This window comes from Cynoglossus semilaevis, chromosome 17, assembly GCF_000523025.1.
Source record: "Cynoglossus semilaevis isolate Cse_v1.0 chromosome 17, Cse_v1.0, whole genome shotgun sequence".
Lineage (NCBI taxonomy): Eukaryota > Metazoa > Chordata > Actinopteri > Pleuronectiformes > Cynoglossidae > Cynoglossus > Cynoglossus semilaevis.
The window spans coordinates 13147080-13172034 of NC_024323.1; the positions used below are offsets into that span (position 1 = coordinate 13147080).

The 24955-nt window shown below is 41.6% G+C and overlaps 3 protein-coding genes across 11 annotated transcripts in view; all 3 read right to left on the reverse strand.

Moving 5' to 3' along the window:
* Positions 1 to 11042, reverse strand: part of LOC103393434 (xylosyltransferase 1-like) — a 14687-nt gene extending 3645 nt beyond the window's left edge. For 2 of the 3 annotated variants that reach the window (XM_008330403.3, XM_025064593.1), the window contains exons 1-9: positions 10821 to 11042; positions 10187 to 10750; positions 7187 to 7709; positions 5765 to 5937; positions 5303 to 5505; positions 4018 to 4098; positions 3474 to 3690; positions 2804 to 2980; positions 1544 to 1812 (exon numbers count right to left, since the gene is read on the reverse strand). In XM_008330403.3, the coding sequence (XP_008328625.1) occupies positions 1544 to 1812; positions 2804 to 2980; positions 3474 to 3690; positions 4018 to 4098; positions 5303 to 5505; positions 5765 to 5937; positions 7187 to 7709; positions 10187 to 10462 (1919 nt within the window). In that variant the 5' untranslated portion in view covers positions 10463 to 10750; positions 10821 to 11042. The remainder of the gene's footprint in view (positions 1 to 1543; positions 1813 to 2803; positions 2981 to 3473; positions 3691 to 4017; positions 4099 to 5302; positions 5506 to 5764; positions 5938 to 7186; positions 7710 to 10186; positions 10751 to 10820) is intronic. The other variant, XM_017040477.2, reaches the window with a different exon arrangement.
* Positions 11043 to 11787: 745 nt separating this feature from the next.
* Positions 11788 to 16908, reverse strand: rab40c (RAB40c, member RAS oncogene family). The gene is made up of 6 exons (XM_008330401.3): positions 15623 to 16908; positions 15475 to 15535; positions 15270 to 15330; positions 15095 to 15172; positions 13811 to 14033; positions 11788 to 13625 (listed from the first exon to the last, which is right to left on the reverse strand). The coding sequence occupies exons 1-6, from the start codon at positions 15762 to 15764 to the stop codon at positions 13351 to 13353; spliced, it is 840 nt and encodes a 279-aa protein (XP_008328623.1). The 5' UTR covers positions 15765 to 16908; the 3' UTR covers positions 11788 to 13350.
* Positions 16909 to 17530: 622 nt separating this feature from the next.
* pigq (phosphatidylinositol glycan anchor biosynthesis, class Q) lies at positions 17531 to 24949 on the reverse strand. 7 transcript variants are annotated; one of them, XM_025064619.1, is made up of 15 exons: positions 24632 to 24949; positions 22981 to 23171; positions 22417 to 22603; positions 21669 to 21870; positions 21538 to 21637; positions 21245 to 21453; positions 20947 to 21078; positions 20742 to 20862; positions 20498 to 20624; positions 19828 to 19981; positions 19558 to 19669; positions 19368 to 19448; positions 18991 to 19105; positions 18778 to 18839; positions 17531 to 18273 (listed from the first exon to the last, which is right to left on the reverse strand). In XM_025064619.1, exons 2-15 carry the CDS (start codon positions 23131 to 23133, stop codon positions 18121 to 18123), a joined length of 1908 nt encoding a protein of 635 aa, XP_024920387.1. In that variant the 5' UTR covers positions 23134 to 23171; positions 24632 to 24949; the 3' UTR covers positions 17531 to 18120. The 7 variants fall into 7 exon arrangements, with proteins under 7 accessions (XP_024920387.1, XP_024920383.1, XP_024920386.1 ...); XM_025064615.1 differs by having other exon boundaries at positions 17535 to 18273; positions 21538 to 21610; positions 21642 to 21873; XM_025064618.1 differs by lacking the exon at positions 24632 to 24949 and adding an exon at positions 23663 to 23820 and having other exon boundaries at positions 17535 to 18273; positions 21538 to 21610; positions 21642 to 21870.
* Between the last annotated feature and the right edge of the window lie 6 nt (positions 24950 to 24955).

Consider the following 24955-nt stretch of genomic DNA (forward strand, 5'->3'; position numbering starts at 1 on the left):
CCTCCACCCATTCCAACCACCGGTCCCAACCCGAACCCCACCAACAAGTGCCTCCTTGTACCTACTGTTGGTCTCCACCCCACAAACACACACACACACACACACGCACAGCTGGAAAAATCTCGCCTGTGCAGAAACTGAAGCTTAATTGTACCCCGGGGTAAGTTACCGTTATCTACATATTTAATTTAGACAGGCAAACGCAAACATACACACACAAACACACACAAACACACACTAAATTCCATGGTTTGTGGTGAACTGGTGAAAAAATCAGGGAGCGAACCTTCTAAGAACCAGGTCTAAGAACCAGAGTCACCAAACCAACTTTTACTGATGACAAAATAACCTCTTTTCATCAATTAATTAATACATTTTTAATTATGTAAACCAGCATAAAACTGTAGACTTTTAGCTTCAGCCAAACCTCAAAACATTCACTCAAGTCTTCCACAGCATGTTAGCCTAAGGCGTTCAAAAGATAAAAGTTAGCTGCTACCGTCTAATGGCAGAAACAGAAAACAGAGCAAAACAAAATCTGCAAAAAGTTCAAGGGAAAGATAAAAAGTAGTGAACAAAGCATAAAAAAAATAGAGCTGGTTAGTTAGCAAAATTAGCATTAGCCCTTGGGCTTCAGGAGTCAGCTCGTGTTCCCTGCAGGCTCCAACCCCCCCATCAATTTTTTTTTAGAAAATCTTTTTTTTCAGAACATTTTTAGAAAAACAATTTTTCTAAAAAGAAATTTCTGAAAAAAAATTTTTTTCAGAAATTTTTCTGAATGTTTTAAAATTTTTTTTTTTAATTTTTCTAAAAAATGTTCTGAAAAAAATTATTTTAAATAATTTTCTGAAAAAAAAAAAATTTTTCTAAAAAGAAAAATTTTATTTAGAAAAAAATTTTCTGAAAAAGTTTCCTAAATTTTTTTATTTTTTAGAAAAAAACATTTTGAGAAAATTTTTTGAAATTTTTTTTTCTAAAACCATTTTTTGAAAAAAAAATTTCAATTTTTTTTTAGAAAACAAATTTTCCTAAAATTTTTCTGAAAAGTAAATTTTTTTTAGAAAATTTTTTTTTTAATTTTTCTGAAAAATGTTCTGAAAATGTTTTTTCTAAAACCATTTTCTGAAAAAAAAATTTTCAGAATTTTTAAAAAAAAAATTTTTTTTTTAATTTTTTCAAATTTTTTTTTAGAAAAATTTTTTTCCTAAAATTTTTCTGAAAAGTAAATTTTTTTTAGAAAATTTTTTTTTCAGAATTGTTTTTCAGAAATTCGTTAGAAAAAAAATGTTGGTGCTTTGGCCCAGAGCCAATGTCTGTCATTGGTGTTTGGTGTACCCAAAACATGTCTTACAATAAAAAATTAAAAATCCAAAAAAATAAAAAGTCCCTGAAATGCCTTAAAATGCAAGATTATGTCCTAAAACATGCTGCCAGGTGATTATTTTGTGTTTTGAACTCCAAACACTCCAAAAAGTAAACTTCTGTATTTTGTGTTTTGAACTCCAAAAAGTAAACTCCTGAAATCCAAAATCCAAAATCGTACCTGCAGCTGTTGTCCTCGGGGCGATGCGGCAGCGACGCGGCAGCACGTGCTAATCCCATACGGGCGAAGGCGTGATAGTGGCTGAGGGCGGAGTTAGAGATGCCGGCGAGCCCGTCCGTCTCTTGCGCGTATATATTTTCCCAGTAGGCTTTGAGGCCCGGCGTGTCGGCAGCGTACGCTCCAAAGAGGAAGGAGTCCAGCTGGTTGACGATCTCCTGGCTGACGCTGGCCTCAAACTTCCTGGCAAAGAAGGTGGGTCTGGACACTTGCTGTGGACAAACCCCAACAAGGACACGGACAATGATGCACTTCAGGGAGCGACAGAGACGACTGACAGAAACTACAGACCACATCAGACACAGACACCTGAGAGTTGTTGTGTTTTTTGTTTTTTTTTCAAGTTCAAGTGTTTCTAAACCTTTAGCTAAAGGTGAGGTGAGGTTAAGTGTTAGCATGCTAATGGCTAACTTTAACTCTGACGGAGTACAAACTCTGCTCAATGCTGTTTTCCCATGTTTGACTTTAGAGTATTTTAAAATTCTAACGTTGGCTATTTGTGCCTAATTTACATAATACTGGCCTAGTAATTAGTTAAAATATGGAAAATGATTCCACAGTCCATTTGTGGGTCACACTTCTGTCCCAGATCTGATCTGGTCTCCGAGTCAGATCCTGAACTTCCACACCACTCACTCCAGGACTTGTTCTGGTTCCTGACTTTTAAACCTCACATTATGATAATGACAGCGTTAGGAAACCTCCGTGGCAGCAGGCAGCTACATAGCTCCCAAAATACCAACTGCTGCTTTCAGGATCAAACCCTCGCCGCTCCGTCACCACTGAACCACAGACTCTGGACCAGACTCTTAACTGACGAGAACGGACGAGGGAAAAAAAAGTCTTTGCTGCAAATTTGTGAACTTGAGAATCTATTCTGGTCCAACACCAGCAACAGCAGGACAAGGAGAAAGAGACAGGAAGCTCAGGCTCTTTTGGCTAACCTTTAGCTTTTTCTCATTAGACTTTTTCTTTAACTTATTAATAACCATTAAAGCAGAGTAGGCAAAAAAATGATTTTACATAATCATTTTCTTTCCTTAAACCTTACCAATTTCCTTCATTCATAAAACAAATCAAGCTTTTCTTTGCTAGCTTTTAGCTCATCTCTAAAACTGAAAAGACAGCGTTGACACTCACAGACAAATGATCCAAGGCCTGAAAGAAGAGAAACATTTAAATGGACAAAAGTCGGAGTCAGACCTGGAAGCGCGGCAGATCCGAGGGCTTGAAGTCGTTGGGCGAGCAGCCGCACCAGTCCACGATGTGCTTGTACTGACACTTACAGCCGAGCTTTCGGTTCCAGTTGGTGAGGCGCAGGTTGTTGTCCACCATGGTCTCACAGAGGGCGCTGTTCTCCAGCACAGTGTGGAAAAACGACTGGAGGCAGAGAACAAAGAAAACTGAGGATCTTCACGCACAAACATACGATTTCAACTGTTTTTCTTCTTTCAAATCTGACAAATAAATTCTACATTTAAACAAATTAGTACCAGGAACTTTATACAGTAAGTTCCCACAACAGAACCAAGTCACAGAGCCTGGAACAATTCCAGGAACTCTACAGGATGAATGTGTTAGCGCCGGCTTAAAACGACAGATAAAAAAGACTAGAACGGATGGATCCTTGTGTTTTTTTTTTGTTTTTTTTGAGACCTATAAAACAACAAGGACAGAACTTGGAGGAACTGACTCTCATCGTCTCCAGTGGACTTACAGGAAGCTGCACTTAAAACCTACTGGAGAAGAGGCTAAAACAATAAGGTCAAAGTTTAAACTGCTCTTAACCTTTTGACCTTAAAGGTCCCCAGAAGACGTGGATGGTACGATGACGACTTCCTGTTCTAAATGTACATTTCCGTGGTGCATTTACCTCAGCGGGCAGCAGCGTGTAGGCATAGAAGCGTTTCATGCTGCTGACCAACTCATCCCTGGAGTTGACCACGTAGTTCACAAAGCCGCGGTTAAGCAGGAACCAATCGGAGCCGCCGTCCACCGCAATCCCTTCTGGGATTTTTCGGTCCCCGAGTCGCCACATGTGAGTGTCGCACTCATAAAAGAGTCGGTCCAGACCTTGTTTACGGATGAACCTGAGACGATGGAGTGAAAATTAACCATTTGTGATGTTGAAGTGAACGCAGGAAGGAGACAGGAAGTGAGTAAAGAGCTGCTAAAGAAGATAAGAACTAACTTTAAACCTTCAAACTAAAAAGAGGTTTGAACTGCATTTAACTTTGGACACAGGCTAACAGAGAAGCTAACAGAGAAGCTAACAGAGAAGCTAACAGAGAAGCTAACAGAGAAGCTGACAGAGAAGCTGACAGAGAAGCTAACAGAGAAGCTAACAGAGAAGCTGACAGAGAAGCTGACAGAGAAGCTAACAGAGAAGCTAACACAGAGGGATAACTGTGTCTCACCGCGCAGTGTCTCGTCCGTGAGATTTGATGAAGTTCATGTGTCGGTACTTGGACAGGAAGGAAACCAGCTGCTGATTGGTCCTGAGGAGACACAGCAACTGTCAATCATCAGCACCAGCGCAGACCAATCACATGACCACATCAGTCGAACACGTTTAATAAAAAAAAGTACAACAGAAGGTCGCAAACAGTACAACAACAGTGAGTGCGTGCAGGTTCTTTACAGGTTTAGGGCTGAATTTCTACAAATGCAGTTGATGATTTGTTGAAGGGAAAGTGAGGATGTCATGGGTAAATATATTTATTTATTTACTTGAATTGATCAGAATATTTATTTAACTCTCAAACACAGAGCAAACGCCCTCACAATTTTAACCAAACTTGAACAGGTTTGGATCTAGAACCATCTGATGTTTTTTTCTCTTCCTAATAAAAGTGAAAGAACATTTATTTAAACGACTGTCTTACTGTCTAAGACACAGTGAATCTGCAAGGCTGTGACTTTTCTGATTGGATTAAATATTTCCTGAGGACGACGACGTCCACAAACACACAGCTGATGTCGTCGAGACTAAAGGAAGGAGAAATCCTGCAAATCACGGACTGGTCCTTTAAACTGCACAGTCTCTTCTTCCTATTGTTTTTTAAAAGTTTTCTCTGTGACGCCATTGCGGCCTGATGTGCCGCTATTCCCAGCATGCATCATGGTGGAGGCAGGACCACAGACAGATTACAGCACAAGTGTGTGTGTGTGTGTGTTTGAGGCCATGTTTGTGTTGACAAGTTCTCCACTCTGGTCAGATCTGGGCCGCTGCTGCGGCAGTCTCGTCAGAAACGTCGTTAATCAGAGGCGGAAAGTCAGGCGTTAAATCAGACGCTGGAAGTTCAGACGGAGAAGACGACAGAGACCAGAGTGGGTTCTGATTTCCTATTGGTTCTGTTTCCCTCCTGTTGTTTTGACCTGGTTCTGATGTGCTGCAGCACATGAGGCTCACTCTCTTTTCTAACGTCACTGCTATTGATGTTGCGCAGCTAATGCTAACGCTGCGCTATAGATTTTAGCTGAGGGCCTGTGCACATGATCCCTGTGGTTTGTACGTGTGGACGTTTGTCCTATTTCCATCTGAAGAGCCAACACTGGAGCATACGTCTGGTTTGTGTTAAAAGATTCATTCACAAAAAATTGTTGAGTTAAAATAAACAATTAAATTAAATTACAATTATTCTGGACAGTATCAGTTAAATATTTAAATGTTAGAAGAAAAAAAACAACCGGATCTCTCACCTGATTGGATAGTCTGCTGCACTCAGGTTGATGAAGAAGTCCCAGGACCAGTCGGACATACTGAGGAGGTCCTCCATGCTGCGCAGGTACATGGTCAACAGGCTGGCCCCGCCCCAGATGGTGGACATCCTCCAGGGAGTGACCCGTACATTTGGAAACCTGTCAGCCAATGACTGGATTTCTCTGTGGAGGTAGTTGGACCGCTGGAGTTCAAACAAAAAAACCAAACATATTTTTAACCAATTTTTTTTTTTTATACGGTTTAATGTTTTTTTAACAGCAGTGAAATGCTGTGCTCGTTTACAGCTCTAGTGAAATGTTGAATGGATGTGTTTTTGACTGATTCCTGCCTCTGAGGCTAAAAGTGTTCAAAAGACTGAAAATTCGCCAAATGCACAGAGTCAGAGTCAAAAGCGGACAGCACAATGTGGCCCACGTAGACCGCACCAGTCTCTAACTCACCTGGTCCACGTGGATGTAGTAGAAGTGTGAGGTGTGGTAGATGGCCTTGAAGAGACGCTGGAACTGACGGGACGCTCGTCCATGGACGACCAAGACGAAGGCGATTCGTACGGGCACCAGAGGGGCGGCTTCTGAGGGGTCCTCATCCCACCCTACGTTAACGTTGGCCTTGCCTGAAAAAGGAAAAGATCAGAATTTTAATCTCAGATTTCAGTTCAAATCGATCAACTGCTACAGACGTCCAACGATGGCACAGGTCAAGGCCTGCCCTGGATCCAATTAGTGAGCATCCCCGGCTGTGGGGCATGCTGGGAAAATAACTGTAATCAGGGTGTCGGTGTGCAGTCAGAGGGAGTGAGCTGCTGCTGACAGCTGAAGAAATGATGAAAAATGTTAGAAGTGCCTCATTCTTCTCTTCAAAAGGAGCCGACGGGGCCTCCGTCGTCGGTGGGACTCCACCATCAGACCAAACCAAACGATCCCCGGCTTCAGTCTAAGTATGTAAATGACCGGCGTTTCATCAAAGCAACCTATAATCATACAAATCAAAGCTCAAGCTCGACTCGAAAAAAGCTCGGTGCGGATCCTGACAGAACACGGGGAAGTCATTAGTCAGCTGATCCAAAAATAAGACAACACCGGCTGCCTGTTTAATGAGGGTGTAGTTTACATTTAATGCGTATCATCATCATCATCATCATCATCAGGGTGGAGGTGGAGGAGGTGGTTGTGAGCTGCCTGTGTGTCCCTGTAGGACTCAGGCTGCCAGAAATAGACATGGAAAACCAAAGGGTTGCTCTCCTCAAGGTCAGGCTCATGTGGATTAAAAAAAGTTTCCCCAGGGATAAATTTAGGAGAATAAAAAAAAAAGAAAAGAAACGTGACTGTATGATTTCAGTCATGTGCCTGATTTAACAGAAGTAATTTGGCTGCAGATGAAGTAAGTTAAACTGCAAAAAGTCTCAAAGTAAAAAAGGGTGAAAAAAAAGCCTGTTCTAAATGTTACACAGATCCTACCCTTCTGTACCAAAGTCAATAGTGAACATGAGTGATTGTTGCCCACTGGGACACACGGAAGAAAAGTAGCTAAAATATGCGCTAGCAAAGTGACAAGGTTAGTTGCTAAAATAAAGATAAAACAATTTTTTGTCATGAAATGGATTAATGTTATCCAAAAAAAAAGAAAAGATAAAAAATTAAACTTCAAGTAAGAAAATAGGTAAAAAAAAAAAGAAAATTAAATTTCGTTCACAGACTAAAGTCCATAGAAAAATGTCTTGTCTATGTGAGCTTAAATAAAACATTTTCTCCGTGGACGTTGGAGTGTGAGAGCCAGTGGTTTACAAACCAATTTTCAGCCTAAAGAGAAAATCTGTGAGTCTGAAACCCACAAACCAAGAGCGTATGTCTGGTTGCCCTTACCTTCTAGGGGGCAGTAGCGAGGCACCGTCTCAGGCATGAGGGCCTTCTCCTTGTGTTTGCAGTAAACTTCTACAATCTGCTGCCGACACTCGCGGCTGGTGGCGCGGGACAGAGCGGATATCGCCTCCTTTCCACTCAGCTCACACAGCAGCGGCCGCTTCTTCGGCTCCAGCGGCCGACGATGACCCTGGTGGACGCGGTCTCGAACTGCGGCCGAGGTGGTGGCCACCACCGGTGGGTGATGTTGGGTTTTGCGGAGGTAGGTGTGGTTACGACTGCGGTCGTCCCCTCTTGGTTGGAGCGGAGGGAACTTTTCGACCTCATTGGCCGATTTTTCTCGTATGCTCTGCGCTTGAATCGGCTTGTGTTTGCTGTTCGCAACCAGCCCTCGCTGGCGTTGGGATCGGGCGGCGAGGTTGCTGTTGCTGTCGACAGAGTCAAAGTCTTTGGGGACGGAGTTCTCGTTGTTGTTGCTGTCCAGACGGAGCTTCTCTTTGGAACTAAGGGCATGGGAGTAGATGTTCTGTGACGGAGCTTCTCTTTGGAACTAAGGGCGTGGGAGTAGATGTTCTGTAAAAAAACAAACAAATAAATAAATAAGAAAACAATCTTCACAAACTTCGCAGTATTTTCAACCTCATGTTCCAGAAGAACCAGAAAGTCGCTGAAGCACCTGGGCCTTCTTGAGGCCCACGCATGGTTTCTGGTTCTTTCCAATCAAAAGCTCAAATAAACTCAACTGACTCGAAGTTAAAGCCGTACATTCACTTCTCAAGAGTCGGTGTTTTCCCTGTAGACTCAGTGAAGGTAAACACACACACACACACACACACTCCTGCTTTTACAAAAAAAAGTTTTCACTCACATAACCACAGAGTAGAGAGAAAGAACTTCTGTTCTAATTTTAAATGTTTTATTTTATTGATTTTTTTAAAACTGTGTCAAAAATAAAAGGAACGTAAATAATTGAATTTTTATACCATATTTCATATTCTCCCGGTTTATTTAGTGACTAATGGACCTGGTGTTACCCATCGTGGCCAGGTCTTCCTTGAAGAAGAGGTTTTAAATGTCGGGAGAAATGTTTCCAAATTAAATTAAGGGTTACTGAATCATGAATGAATTAAGAACGGAGCAGTGGTGGGTCTGGAGAAAACAGACATTAATGACACTCAGTGTGAGTCCATGTGAGCTGCTTCACTCAACTGTAGCTGCAGACATTGGCCTGATTCACTGCTTCCTCTGGTTGGTTAAACAGTCTGTTAAAAAACAGTCTGTTTCTGTATGTGCAAAAAATAAAAATATCTATAAAGACATAGAGACAAGAACGAAAGGAGACGTTTGGTGGACGGAACAAATTGAATTTTCTGTCTGTAAAACTGAAATAAATAACTTTTTTTTTTCTACATCTTTCTTTTTGACCACAAGAAAGTCTGGTAACATGCTAATATTAGCATGGGAATGCTAAAGATGAGCCTAGATTTGGTGGAAGCTACGATACAGAGAACACAGACCTAGAATGGCTAAAAGACCGGTGGGATTTAGACCACAAAAAAAAAAAAAAATAGAAGTTAGAAAGAACTGAGAAATAATTCAGATTACTCCAGAAACACAGTCGAAAAGAGATGAAGCAGCGTCAGGTTCAAAATGACTGTTTTTAAGTTGGCCAAATATAAAATCTATGGTTCGACTGTTTTTAAGTTGGCCAAATATAAAGTCTATGGTTCCAATTTAGTTAAAAGTTAAATAGAAGCTGAATCACAGTGAAGGAGTAAAAGGTTGAGTGTTGTTCCTGCTGCTGCTACTGCTGCTGCTACCAACAAGAGTCCATTCATCTCTCATCACTCTGCTCCTATAAAAGGTGTTGGTATGTATGTGTACAGCTGCTAACACACACACTAACACACACACACACACCGAAGATGACAGAGCATACTCTCACTGTAATGAGAGGCTATAAAAATGGATCCATGCATTAAATCCTAACACACACTCCCACAAACACACACACACACACAGACACACACACACACACAGACAGACAACATTTGCTGAATGTTCCTGGTGAGTCTACGTCTCAGTAGCACCGGTTTGATCATTTTATTATCATCTGTGATAAACACAGCCGCTTCCTCTGATGTTGTAGTTGTTGCTGTCGCTGTTGTTGTTGATTTAATGACACTGCTGGAGTTTTTAGCCAATTCACAAACCGCTCTAAAAATAAATAACACCAGTTGAAGTCAGAAGGCAGCTCTGGACTTTGGTGTGACAGTCTGAGCAGTTTGTCATGGGATAAATGCTCAAAAATGTATATTATATAAACAAAACAAAAAAAAAAAAATCAGCATGATTTTTAAAAATATTATATAAACAAAACAAAACAAAAATCTAACAAAAATTAGCATGATTTTTTTTTAAATCTAACTTACAACACTAAAACAAAGGTTCACAAAATGAATAAAACATTCAAAATCCCAAGTTAAAGATGATGTAAATGTCCGCGTTTCAGTAATGATAATTAACAAGTATATCAGATTTATTTATTTTGATCTCAATTTTTAGGGGAAGTAACATGCATTTTTTATCATTTAACTGAAAACGTTTTATTTTTTGTGTCTTTTTTACAACTCAAAACTGAAGTACCCTTTACATCTACATGTTATTATACAGACATAACCTCATGTTGCTGCTATTTTTTTTTTTTTTGGCAAAGCCTAAGACCATTGTCTAATCAATCTGCAATTTGTACCCCAAAAATGCTACGTTTCCAGTACTTCATACAACAAAGAGTCACCCTGACTATCTTGTAGCAACCGTGATTTAAAAAAAACACGTTATATATTTAGGTTGTGGTGATGTCATTTTTTTTTTTTAAAGAATAAATGTTATGTTAATGTTGTCTACCGTTAGTATCGGCTCCAAGGAATAAATTAAGCCTAAATGTGTCCAGCTGCGGGAACACCGTTAAAAAAGATGAAATGAATCCCGGTTCACACTTACCGACTGCAGCTGGTGTCGAAAGGCCGCCCTCCCGGGCTGATGCGGCGGGTCACCGGGCCTCGGTAGTCCGCTCCTCCGCAGCTCTCTGCCCCCGGCATTGTTCAATCCAGCGGTTCGCTCCTCTCTCCGCTCCCGGCTGGTGGAGCCCGAGTCAAGGCTGCTGAAGTTCCACACCACCAGGGTCTGGAGCAGCAGTAGCGCGGTTACCGCGGCCAGCAGCAGGACAGAGGCGGATCGGCGGGCCAGCCTGCGGCCACACGGGAGACCAGCGCTCATCTCCGGCTGAGAGTCAGGAGCGCAGGTCCATCTGCTAAACGGCGACAGCGGGATGTGAGAGGGAGTCAGTGCCGCCTGAGAGGAGCCGCTGGCAGGCAGAGCAGGAGAGGAGGGGGAGCGGGAGGAGGAGAGAGGAGAGAGGACAGAAGCTGCAGGTGCAGCAGCTAAAGACTCGAACTCCGGCGCCACCGTGTGGATAGTAGCCACTGCGCACTTTAGACAAAAACAGGGCGTGTTTTGGTCCAGTTATGACGTCAAGATAGGCGATGAAAACCAGGAGCCAACCTGCTGTAATCAGAACACATAATTTTAAACCGTTTAACATTCTGTGTCTACGCTGCGGGGGTTCGTGAGGTACCTGGAGAGAATGTGCTGCACCGCCCTCCACTGTTCACATCTGATAATACACTGCTCACCGACTTCCTGGTGATTTGGACAGGTCCACAACCTGCCGTCTTAATAACTTCCATGTTAAGAAGTGTCCGACTCCCTGGATGCAAACGAACGCTTTCTGTTGGTGAAGCTACAACGGGATACTGTACGGAAATAACCTGTTCAGACTGCTTTGTGCCGAAAACCTGTTCGGACTGCTTTGTGCCGAACATCTCTTCGGTGTGGGTGTAGCTTCTCGCTGCTAATGCTAACCACAGGTGTACGGTCGCACTTCGTCGGCCCTAGTCTCATATTTTTTACTTCTCCCAACTTCGGTGGAGTCAGCTTCTGCTCTGGAGAAGCATTCCCCCCCGCTTTAGCAACATTTACATCCATGTTCTAGGATATATTCTCAACATTTTTAGTGAACGTTGCTACAAGATGTCCGCGTATATTTCGAAGCGGCGACAACATTCACCACAGGCAAAGACATTGGTCAGTTCTCACCCAATCACAGCGTACGACTCCGCGACCACGCAAAACAACACACTATCATTTTATTGTTCCTATATTTCGAAAAACAATATTGGTTTCACTTGGAGACAAACTTTTCGTTTTTAAACGACCGCGTGAACTGTCTCTACTTGTCTGTAGCCAACATTAACTCTGGTAACTCTGGTAGATGAATAACATCTTATTCATCTACTTCCCTCTGGACAATTTTACGTCCTTTACCGCCCCCCACTGGGCTGGAGTATTTTCCATGAAAATACCAGTATGGCAAAAATTAAGGGACAGAGATTAAATGTGTACGTTAAATGTATTAACACGTTGATTTTCCCGTAATTTATTAATCAAAATTAAACATTAATCCCAACCTAATAACAACTTATCAGAACCTAAGTGATGGAAGAAGTAGCACTGCTAAAATAAGCAGAGAAAACAAAAAGAGATTTCATTCAATATTTTTATTGTGGAAAAAGTCACGTTAGCTCCTCCAAGTGAAACTGTACAGTCATTAATTAGAAAAAAAACATGCCTGGTGTTTGAGCACACACATGCACGCACACACAGCTTTTGCCATCAAAAGTAGTGTTTTACTGACGTTCATTTACATGTTCCTCCTCCTCCTCATCATCATCAACTGTGTTTTACATAAAAAAAGTTCTTCCATGTCTCCAATTGTTTTCCTCAAACAATCCCTTTGTTCAAATAAATAAATTAAATATAAAAATAAAGTTCAGACAAAAAAATGAATCATAAACATTCAAAACATGATCAGGGCATCAGGCAAAAGTCTGTTTCTACTTCTAGAGTGTTGGCGTGGTTTCACGTGATTAATGCTTGAATCCTGACAACAAGAAAAAGCTAAGAATAAAAAAAAAAATCATTGATCAAAATCATGATCATTGAGATAAACACTTAATTATGACTGTAATCCCAGAACTAGACTTATTCTACAAATACTAACTTATCACAGAATTTTCACTTTCCACTGCACTTACCAGAAACACCATGTGATGTCACCTGAACCTTTGTTTTGAAAAAAGCCATTGTTGCTTTTTCTGTTGTTCCTTGAGACTTTTTACATACTCAAGAGGGCGCTAAACAAAGACCATTTTAATCCTTCTCTAAAATAAGCTGCTAGCTGTCATCAAACTGCTGGTTAACATTATAATTAGCTGCAAATATATGGCCTGATCCCAAGGCAACTTCAGTTAGCAAAACTACATGCTTTATCAACTGTGTGATGTTAGCAGCTAATGTAGCCTGATGCTTTAGCACTGGTGTTTGAGATTAACAGCTACCGTCACTGGGCTTAATCACATCTTCATATTCCTAACGGAGTGTGGTGACGTTGAATCTCTAACACTAGCAGCTGCTGTCACTGTCGCCATGTAAACAATGTTCGAAGTTAGCAGCTAATGTAGCCACTGTGGCATCTTTGTATAGTGTTAGCTGCCTGTGTAGACATCTTACTTTGTTCAATGTCAGCAGCTAATGAGTGCACTCAACATGGCATCTGTGTTTAGCATCAGCTGCACATGTAGCCTGATGCTAGGACATCTTCAAACTCAACAGTTTCTGTATCCACGAACGTCTGTAGCTTCTCTTTGTAGCTTTTGCATTTGCTGCAGCTAAATGTTGAAACATCATTGTTTAACTTTAGCAGTTGCTGTGACCAGATGGGCAACTCAGCATCTTCAATGATACAGGCTACAGCAGAAAGATACCACAGCAACATTATTGGTCGTTTTGCATTAGCCGTTGATGTTGTGGCCAGTTTTAGTAAAAAGGGGAAAAAACAATTTTTAGCCAAAGTTTGTGAATTGTCTGACATATGATAAAAACCAACTAAACCACCAGTTAACACCCCACCTCTCAGTTTGTTATTGTTTTGTGGATGTTGCTGATTCGACCGGAAGAATCGTTGCTGAGTTCTAACAGTTGAAGATCACGTTTGTCTTCATGTCCAAAGACACAGAAGGTGTCCAGGTACGTCCTCTAGCTAGTCATTAGGATATCTTACAATTGCTGCGAGTGCAGTTCTGAGGAGGACTCTGCGGCGGACGGATGGACTTGGAGCGTTTCAGACTGTTGCCTTTTGAGCCACCGGCAGGGTTGGCCACCGAGTAGGAACGTCCATGCATCATGACGGCGTTCATGCCATTGGCCATGGAGAAGGACTTGAGGTGGGACTTGATGGCAACGGGCAGTGGGAGCTTGTCAATGAGATGGACTGGAGTGCAGGACACGATGGCTCGGCAGCAGAGGTCCTGGAGGCTGAAGACTGCAGGAAAAAAAACAAGGAAAAATACTTCTAACATCTTGACCAGGGTTTTGTGGTTAGGGTCAAACTAAAAGAATGTATTTAAGGGTCTGAAAGAGCTGTGCTCGGTTTTGTGGTTAGGGTCAAACTAAAAGCATGTATTGAGGTCTAAAAGTTCATTCCCACATCATGTGAGTGAGTCTCACCTCTGTTTGGTCTCCAGAACTTCTCCATGCCGTGCCTCATGAGAACGATGCGAGACAGCTCGGTGAAGGACTCGATGACGTTGAAGTTGCACAGGGGGCTCACCTCAAAGAAGGTCATGCCGTTCTTCTCGGCGTACGCCCGTGCCTGCTCGGTGGGAACCTGTCGTTTGAAGGCCAGGTGCAGACGGTTGCCCACCAAGATTCGAGGCACACCTGGGGCATGCTGGGAAGATAGAATAAAAAAAAGAACTTAGCTCTTCACTTGTTAGGTTCATGTAACTTAAGAACAGCAGGACCAGCGTGAGCTGAAGGTCAGGGTTCACAACAGTGGCAGCTTGGACGCCTCTTAACTTAAAAAAATAATATAATTCAAAACAGGAAACACTGGGTTAAAAAAATTAGGACTTTCTTTAATAATATGTGTGACAGAATGTCATGAACACAGGCCTCAGGTCTCAGTAAAGACATTGTGTGAACATTTAGTCATTGAATGTAAACTGAGTAATAACTTTTTTTTTTGGTTTTTTAATTAAATATTTTGTACTCAAACAGTCCACGCCTCCTGACCCTGTTTATAAAAACTGGACTCTGGTTCTGAAACTTTGAGTGAACGACTTTTGGATGAGTTTTTGTTTTTTTCTTCTTCATATCATCAGCAGAGGTGGAGCAGGAAAGACTGCAGTCAAACACACATTCCACTTGACAAAAATAACACACACACACACACACACTCACAGTTTTGCCAGACCTTTAGAAATGAGGTTCTGCCTCATTAGTAGAATATATGGAACCGCTGGTCCTGAAAAGTTTATCTTTAATAGCAGAACAAAGTTAAACATAACCCCGCACACACACCATCTCTCAGTCACACACGCACAGAGGAAATCCTCTTTCTGTCCATCCATCCAGGAAGGATACGTCACAAACCGTCCTAAAACAAAAAACATCTTGTTTATGTTTTTTCCACACTGAATCTTCAGCTCCATTTCCACAACAAAGGCCCAGGGACCTAGACCTAGACCGTTCCAATAACTACGTGTTCTGGTCATCAAATATACTGTATATCCACTGTCTCAGTACCAGCGGTCAGTCCTGTGAAGATGATGTCCTAACAATTCTAGAACAACCTTAAAGTTCTGGGACTAAAAAAAAAAATCACCTCAGAACTTTTCTTGCACTACTCGTAGTTCTTAGAGCGAGTTCCTGCGTTCCAAAGCCAAACAGTTGGGGTACAACTTCACACAGAAGTCCTCGGACACACTCAGATACACACAAACAACGCACCTCGTCAATTTCTCTGATCCACCTGTCGATCCCGTCAAACGACCAGCGGTTGGTGATGTCATAGACCAGAAGGATTCCCTGGAGACGAACACAATCATGTTGCTGTGAAAAACTGAGAGGGTTTTCTCTGAGGATGTTACATCACCACCGTCACACTTCCTGCAGTCGGTCTTACCTGAGCTCCACGAGAGTACGACCGGAAGATGGTGCAGAACCGACCCTGTCCTGATGTGTCCCTGAAGACAAAAAGAAAAAGGTGAAACAAAACACAAGCTTCTGGCTTCTGGTTTTCTATGTGTTCACAAAATAAAAACCTGAAGAATCTAAAATGCATTCAAAGAGATGCTGTGTTTTTTGTCTGGCTGTGGATGTGTTCATACCAGAGCTCCAGCTTCACTCTCCTCCCATCCAGAAGAATGGTGGTGGTTTTATAGTCGATACCTGGACAGAGACACAGACACAGAAGTTTGACTTTGGTAAAACTCGAGCCGATCCGTTTCCTTTCCACGCAGAACCTGAGAGACTCACCGCTGCTGTAGGCATAGGGAGACTCAGCTGATCCGTCCTGCAGACTGTCCAAGATCTCCCCTTTACCCACGTCACTGTCTCCCACCAGGAGGAACTTGAGCAGGTAGTCGTAGCTTTTTACAGGGCTTCCCTGGCTGCTCATGATGACCACTGCTCACACCCAGGTCCAGAACATGCAGAGCCTGGGAATGTCCAACTGAGCTCCCAAGAAGTCCAAACAGATGAAGGTGTATCTGTCCGTCAAACCATGAGCCCGACAGTCAGTCCAGTCCTCTGAGATTGTTAAAGTTCTGTTGTTGTTGGTTTTTTGTTTTTTTTACTGCAGTAACCTAAAGGAATAATGACGTTTTCAGCATGGATTACTTTTCAGGTCATTTTCTCATTTCAGTAAAAGTTTAACAACATCCTCTGTTTAGCTTAGCTTTGACAGGTTTAACTTAGTTTATCAATGTTACGCGTTGTCCGGCTGAACGTTGCTTTGTCAATCACAGCTACGATCGTTTTCACTAAACTGAAATTATTTTAACTTGGACTATTTATACTGCGACTTTAGGAGAGATTTTTTTTTAGCTAGTATCATTTTAGCTCAGAACAGGTCAACGTAGCTTTATTTAGCATAACCTAGCATACCAGATGTCAACAATATAAACCTGTAAACATCACCTGTTAATCTTTTGTCTCTTTAAGCACACGGCCGCTGCTGACTTGCGATGAATATGAGAAAATAATTTATATTTCTTTAGTTTATAAAATAAGACTGCAAAGTTTTTCATCCTTCTGAATTATTTCTAAAGCAATAGCAAGAGGAACATCTTAGCTTAATCTGTCATTGATGCTAACAACACCACGCTGAGCCGTGCTGTGGTCGATGCTGACGTCACCAATGTGGTTTTTAGCTCTGGTTCTAGAGCACCATCAGTGGACTCTCCGCTCACACAGAAACCTCCACACTCCCTTTGTCTGTGGGACTGTTAAAAATCACAGCGGCCACGGTCGCTGCTCCAGCCGGACGTGAGCAGCAGCTCAGGCCGCGGCTCCTTCCTCCAGTGTAGGAACAAAGATTCCTTTGACGTCGCTCTGTTTTTTGTTATTTTTTTTCTTTGTTTTTATCCCGAAAGTCCTGTCGGTTCCCCGTCTCCTCTTCAGGTCTAGTCCGGTACTCTGCTAGACTTTTTTTCTGTGGTCTCACGGTTTTTCTTCGGGACACGGAGCCATTATGAACAGCGGTAGCACACCAGTCTCCATCAAGCGGGAGAACAGCGAACACTGCTGCCGCAGCTGCACCGACAGAGCAGCAACCACACGAGCCACGCCCACTCTCCACTGAAGCACCGCCCTTACGCTGACGCCATTGGACAGCAAGTCAAAGGCAGTTTATGTGGTTGGTCAAGGTTACCTTCCGTCATAGTGTGTTGACAACAACAACACGCAGATGGTGGTGATGGTGGCTTCCAGAAGAAAGAAAATGCTTTTGTTAGAACTGATACAAAAAGATAAAACTGAAAAAAAAAAAAATTAAATTAAAGATTAAAATAATTTTTAAAATATTTCAAAACACATCACTGCTGCTCATGTCTCTGTTCTGTTGTAGAACACAAAAAGAATTGTAGAAAATAAAATAAAATGCTCTGTGCAAATATGTTCAACTGTAGCGTGTTTAAAAGAATAAAAGGCATCTGATCTTATTAAAAAATAACACAGGAATAGTTTACATAAAAATTTAAAAGTAGTCTGCATATGTGATCTCAAGTTTCTAAAAATTCACTCTTATCATTTGACAAAAATTTGACTGAAACATATTTTCTCCTTCTTCTATTCTTATTTTTAAAACATATTACAATCTAACAACAAATACCAGACTAGAAAACTAAAGGATGATGTTTTAGACAAAGAACATGGAGTGTCTTATCAATAACAATGATTATAGTTACTTTTTATTAAATTCACACACATTGATTAGACAAAATAATCATTTTCCAACACATTTGGTCACATTGACATTAATAGTGTTCATGGTGTCATTAAAAACATTTGTATTTCACCATATGGAAATAATATGGCACAAATTCATCTAAAGTTTCTAGAAACTATAATAAAAACATGTTAAATATATAATATCAACTGTCCAGTTGTTAAATTTTTAATTCTTCAGTATAAAATAATAAAGTTAAACACGTTAACACTATGTTCACAGTTAGGGATTCTCATACTTCAAGGTATTTTCTATTACTTTAGAAAAGGTAAATAATAAAGGTGGGAAAATTAAAGGCGAAGGTGGAGGTGGTCAAAAGCTGACTGTGAGCTTTAACACCCTCACCTCCCACATAAGGGGGTGGGGAGAGAGGCAGGGAAAGACTCCTGTTCACTCACACAGTCAGTTTGTTCAATATGAGCCAGTGTTTTCAGTCCCGCAGACAAACATGAAACAGAATGTAAAGACAATGTTAATAACAAACTCAGAATTAAACGTGAGGATCAAACACTCTGACCCAGAACAATCAGTCAGTCTTGATGGTCTTGTGTTTCCAGGGGTAAATCAGCTCTCCTACAAACAGCTTCTTCACTAAGTTGGTCCAGGAGTCTTTTGGGTAACAACTGTAAGTCGGAGTGCGGTACGTCTTAATCACTGAGGCACAGGACAGAGGGTTGATCTGTGAGAAGAGAGAGGGAGAGAAAAGAAGCTGGAGCTCAGCACTCATGGATCAGTGTGTGGGGACGGTGCCATGCTCGGTGGCTTAGAACCTGCAACCTTCCGGACACAGGTCCGCTTCCTTAACCACCAGGTCACTCACCAAAGCCCTCCTGTTGATCACTGCATTTTTTTTTTAAAAACACAATCCAAAGCCTCTCTAAACATCACAAATATAGATACAAACAAATATATTGCTAATATAAAATAATAATAATTAAGAAAACCTTTTATATTATTATTATTAAAAACCCCAGAGAGGGACAGTGAGCGAGACAGTGTGACAATGTCGAGTGGAAAAATATATTTCGGTCGAGCACTCGTAACAAAAGCTGCTTACTGATAAGTTGGAAAAGTGGTGTTTCAGCTAGCTCGTATCTCCAGGCTCCACTGTACTTGTTCTGTACAATGTTACTGGGACAATCTGACGAACAATGTGACTCAGTGTGGAGAAGTTCAGACTCACCTCCATCAGTAGGTGAAGTGGTGTATCAGGCTCGTCACACAGCACACTGAACTTTACACCTTCTGAAACGTTCATTCATTCATTCACCCGACAGACAGTGAAGTTACATTATATTTAGTCAACAGTTTTCAGGTGCAATACAATGACATTGAATTAAACCTTCCAAACGCTTCTCGTTCTTTTCTCCCTCTGGTAAGTTCTAGATTGTTTTACCTGCCAGTCTGTAGAAGCGAGTGAGACGCAGAGCTACAGCGAACAACGGGAGGGAGTTGATCAAGTCCACGGTGAGATGGAGGATTCCCTGCAGGACCACCACCAGGAGGCGTAGCTGTGCAGGACATAGAAAAACACATAGAACCTCATACACACACACAGGCTGGTACTAAACAGGTTTAATGTGGTCCAGTGTTTTGTTTTTGTTTGTTTTTTTACTAATTATTAAGTAAAAAAAATAAAGGTATACAGGTTGTTTAGAAGGATAATATTAAGTAAAAAAAATAAAGTACAGCAGAGCAAATGCTCAAAGTTTTTGCCCTAGATGTGGCAGAAAAACACATGGAACTTTTAATGTGTGAGTTAGAGACACTCACCAAAGTGAAGACCAGGTAGTAAAGAGCCGTGGTGGGGAAAAGGAACAGGAGGATGGTGAAGAGCAGAGTCCCTATGAAGAGCTGCAGCATCACAAAGTAGAAGACATCATCATCAACATCCCATGGTTCAAGTCACATATACTGTGTGCTCAAAGATGTGTGTGTGTGTGTGTGTGTGTGTTTGTGTTACCTGGTCCAGGTCATAGGAGCAGGAGTCAACTCTCTGCCTCAGGACATTCCACTTCTTTCCCCTGAAGAGCCTCCAGAGAGAGGAAAGGCCGTAGATCTTCAGACAGTAGAGTCTGGTTGTCCCATGAGCATACACACACACACACACACACACACACACACACACACACACGTACATTGTTTGGTGAATGACCTACTTTCCCATTAAAAAATGAACGGTCATAGAGAAAATCTTCAGTTTATTTTTACAGTTCTGTCATGGAACTCTAACCTGGCTCCGTACACGTAGAAGCAGTAAATGTGGAAGGTGAGCAGCGCCACCATGTCAGAGAGCAATGCCAGAGCAAAACTGAGGCCCAGGCCCGCCGACAGACCACCGTACCACAGGATGGTCTCCACGAACGGGGACATCAGGTGGATGTAGCCTGGAAGGAAAAAACAAAACAAAACCCAGGAATTTCATGACGTCGTTAAGTCAAGACAAAACAGAACAACACATACGAGATGTTGTCTCATTTATGTTGTATTTTTGTTTTGCTACATTTTAATTATTAGTTTCTTGTGTGTTATGCTGTAGTTAGTTAGTTAACGTTTTTGTAGCCATTGTCAAGTGTTTTTGTTGTGTGTCGAAACGTCAATTATCTCTGGGCTAACCTTCAGCTGTATTAAGTCACTTTTTTTAAATTAACCCTTAGGATACTCAGACTGTACTTTTAGCAAACTCGTAGCTATGTTTGTTTGTAACCAGTTTTTAAACTTGGTTAATAACCTTCAGTTATTTTTTCTGCTATTTGTGGCATGTTTTTACTCTTTTTTTTTTGTATATTTTGGAAATACTTCTGTGTTCATCCGTGGATATTTTCAGCTAATGTTTGCTTTTGGATAACTTTGGACTACATTCATGTCAAAGACAATAAAACTGGTCTCTGTTAATGACTCACTGATCCACAGGTGAATGTGGTAAAGAAAGAATCGTCCCAAGACCTCGTCCAAGGCCCGGTTCATTTTCAGCCCTGCAGGAGCTCCCATCAGCCACTGCAGCAGCTCCTCCAGCTCTTTGGCCACGTGCTGCAGATGAACAAAAGAATGTGTCTACGTCACAAGAGTCACTGAAGAAAAAGAATGTAAACAGGTTTGTGTGGACTCCCATGGTCTCAGGTCACAGAAGATAAATATCCCACTTACATCTGCAGCAGGAACCAGAGCGTTGGCCAGCATGCTGATGTGATTGTCACTGTAGAGCCAATACATGAGTAAGAAGCCCAGAGCCATGTCCACCAGGATGGACACCAGGACATTGGCTTTTCTGTGGACACAAGGACAGACCCAGAGACAGGTCAGGACAGACCATCACTGAACAGGGACAGAAGATTTTTTTTCAAAGCCTCACCTCATGAACTCAGAGTGCCCCACTGCTGTTTTGGGCGAACTGAGCGCCCTCAAGTGGTCACTTCTGTAGCTCAGTTGGACACACGTGGACAGTTTACTGCACAGGAAGTTGAGCGGCAGCAGGTGCAACAGGCTGCAGGTAGAATAAATTGAATAATCCGTCAATGACAATGAGTCCAGGGGAATATGTGACCGAGTTAAACCAAGCTTCATTCACCCATTCATCAGCCTGTGATTCATCCATTTACCAGCCGTGAACCCCCCCCACCCATTGGTTCATCTATCCACTCCCCCATTACCGGCTGTTGCTGCAGAAGCTGCAGATCCTACTCCACACAGAAAAGAACCAGCTGATGGTCAGACACAGTGGTACCGAGGCCATCTTCAGCAGCTCCACAATGATGCTGGCCTCTTGTCCACCAGACTGCCAGTGAGTGGACTTCAGAGGTCCGTCATCGTACCGGTCCAGCAGGAACAGGGGCTGACTGAGTGAAACTATCTGGAACACCTGCAGACAAAACAGCAGCAATCACCATTCTGTCCTTCTACAGACAGGGAGAGGAAATAGGGGAGGGACTTCTGGGTCTTATACTTGTCTAAGCTCAGAGTCTGAAGGATCTAGTTCTTCAGTCTGGATGGGATGAAGTTGTGACAGCATCACGTTCCTCTGATCATAGTGGACAAAGAGAATCGTTCCTCTGATCATAGTGGACAAAGAGGATCTTCTCCTTTTCCGTCTCCTCCTTCTCCTTCTTCTCCTCCTCCTTCTCCGTCTCCTCCTTCTCCGTCTCCTCCTTCTTCTCCTCCGTCTCCTCCTCCTCGTCTTCGTCCTCGTCGTCTTCGTCCTCGTCATCTTCGTCCTCGTCGTCTTCGTTGTCCTCGTCGTCTTCGTCCTCTGTTGCCTTTTGCTGAGCTGCTTCTTTACCTGCTGTAACAAAAATATCCTTGTCATGAAAAATCACTTTTAGCTTAGATCAAGAAGGTGGTGCTGTGGATAAAACCTGCCATCAGAACTGGCAGATTGAGTGCAGAAAACAGTGAAGCAGGGAAAAGTCATTCTGGCAGACGGAGTTGAGGATTTACTCAGGACATAATGTTGTCCTCTATCTACAGGAAATAAGAACCATCTTCAACACAAAGAACTAGAACTAGAAGTCTGAACTGGATGTGATGTTGTGGTTGTCTCCACATCCTGAAGTTAGTCTGTGATGGACATAAAGATACTGGAGGTTCTGATCCAGTCTACATCCTTCAGACAATCTGTGAGGTCTTCGGGACTGGGAGAAGCCATCTGCTGAGCCCAAAAGGGAACTAAGAAGAACAGGTGCCGGTGTGAAGGTCAAGGTTGGTCAGAATAGATACATGTTCGATTTATTCTTCTCTCCATAAACACTTTTATGGTCACACTGCTCTGACTTCTTACCAGGACTGAGTTTATTTACTATTAGCCTTTATTACTATCCAGACTTACGCTGACTCCTGTCCAGGATACTGCAGTTAAATCCTGTCTGTCCCATCTTCCGGCTGATCTGGAGCCAGCGATCCTGAGGAAAAATGGTTCTCAGGTCTCTGAGGAAGTTCTCCACACCCTTCTCTGCTTCTGAAGGTAAACTCCATGAACCCAGCACTGACAGTTTAACCCCGCTCTGAGCCTGTATCTGGACAAAAGCCAGGAGAGACAGAGATGTTAGTTATTGTTTTTCAAATCCTGATTTGGAATTTAGGAGACTTAACTTGGACTTTTATCAAACATCTTCATTTTAGACTCTAAGACTCGAGAATGATTTGAACCAGGTCTTCTGTGACTAGTACTCTAACTATACCACTGGTTGGACAACCAGAACATTTTTATTTTATAATTTAGGGGTGGAAATGAACCTCTGGAACTCAACTTATATTGGACTGGATCATTTTCATTAATGACTTAATGAGGATTTCATACACAAACACTGGGTTTGACTGTGAGTCAACGTAGACTTAGGTTTGAAGTCAAAGTTTGTGGAAGTCAAGTGGGTCATTTTGCTGCTGTACTCACCTGCTGGATGTACCGTTTGACCTGTCCAGGGATAAAGGGATAGTGAACCACTGCCAACACAACAGCAGAGTTGTGGCCTTGGATCCAGCTGCCGATCAGGAGGCCGCTGTTGGCCAAGTTACAGCACTGTGGGTAAAATATCTTCAGCACCATGACTCCAGTCCAGAACAGTCTGGAAGTCTGGAAACAGTCTGGAAAAGAACAGGACCAAGAACACCCAAAAATAAATAATAAATAAATAAAAATAAGGTCAACGAGTTTGATAAAAGACACTGCATCTGGTTTTGAATTACTACAAATGACAACATTCAAGAAGATGGATTTTGTCACTGACAAATCTGTGTCTCAGTCAGGATCCCACAGTTTCAAGTCACCAGGGTTTTCTTACAAAAAAGTTTAAAAACACTTGTTGTGTCTTTGTTAAAACCACGTCTTTTTTTCTGAAAAAAAGATTTATTTTCCACATTGCTGATAAAGTCCTCTTTGTCCTTCACACACTGAATTGTTGTGACTATACACACGCAGCCGACAGTGAGACGAATATTGATTTCAGTGTCTATACAGTCAATGACATAAAGAGTTAATCACCAGGCTCCATTTTGAACTTTACAATACTGACTTAACCGAGTCTGGATTTTAAATATTATTTTCAAATCACGTGGCATAACAGAAACACTTTTACCTTTCTTAACGCGCAGACCAGCTTCTGCCTTTCATTTGAAACAGTGACATCTACTACGCCACAGAAATCGACATTTTCTTCATTGACAGTCCGTCTCCTAAATGCTACCGGCAGGAAACGCGTTTGTTCGTTCGGCGAGTTCCTCCATAGTTGTTTTTTTTTTTTAACGTTTTCTACTAGCGGCGAGTTCCTCCATAGTTGTTTTTTTTTAACGTTTTCTACTAGCAACGTACTCTCTATAGAAACACATTTATTTTATTTTTGGCGCAAGTTATGAGCAATATGTGATCATAATGTCAACACAAAAGTTTTAACTGGAAATTATTTGTAATACAGCAGTTTATATTTACCGTTCTTATAACGGTAGTGGATGACATGAGAGATTTGCGATAAGTGTCTTTGCTGGATTTGTGTTTAAAAATGGTATCGCAAATGTAAAATGTCCTGCTGGTCTCCAATCACAACTACAACTTTGATGTATTTGGCTAAATGATACATATAATTATATTTTTAAAAAGTTTGTGTTGTTCACAGGTTTAAAGCAGAGGTAAAGGTTAGCAAGGAAAGAAATTATAATTATATTGTTTAAAGAACTGCCAAGAAATTACAAAACAGTGAAAGAAAATTAACACATTTAGCCACACAAATAGCATAATTTAAAAAGTTGAATATCACATTTTAAAGATACTTTTGTTTGTTTGTAAAACTACCCAGCTAAATCAAAGTCTAACAAAAATAAGCACTGAATTAATAAATTCCATCCCAAGATTTAGATAAATAAATAACATTTTAAAGTAAAATTGCCCAGAAGGGTTCATCAAATGTGAAGAGAAAAAACCCCACTACAATACAATCACATTGAGTTAACAGTGTGTGCAAAAATACAAACAACTCAAAAAACTTGATTGTAAAATAATTGTAAACTTTACTGAACAGCTTTAAACTGAACAACACAATCATAAAACTCACCAGAAAAAACTCTTCAGTTAGTGTGAGGGTGAGAGAGGTGGAGTGTGTGTGTATGGTGTGTTTGGAGTCAACGGTAAAGACTATTATCTGATGTACGATGACACTGCATTATTTCTCCTCCAACCGTAGCCTTCAGTAACAGGAATGTTAAGAAATAATCCAGTTACTTTGTAGCCATCTTCATGCTAACAATGCACATCTGGCTAAAACACCTTTGTTAAAAAGAAAGCTGTAGATCCTGGAATAACAGAGCACTGCTGTCAATCACAGGAGGTTTGGACAAAGGAAATAGTGGTGTTAAAAGTCTTCTTTTTTTTTTTTTTT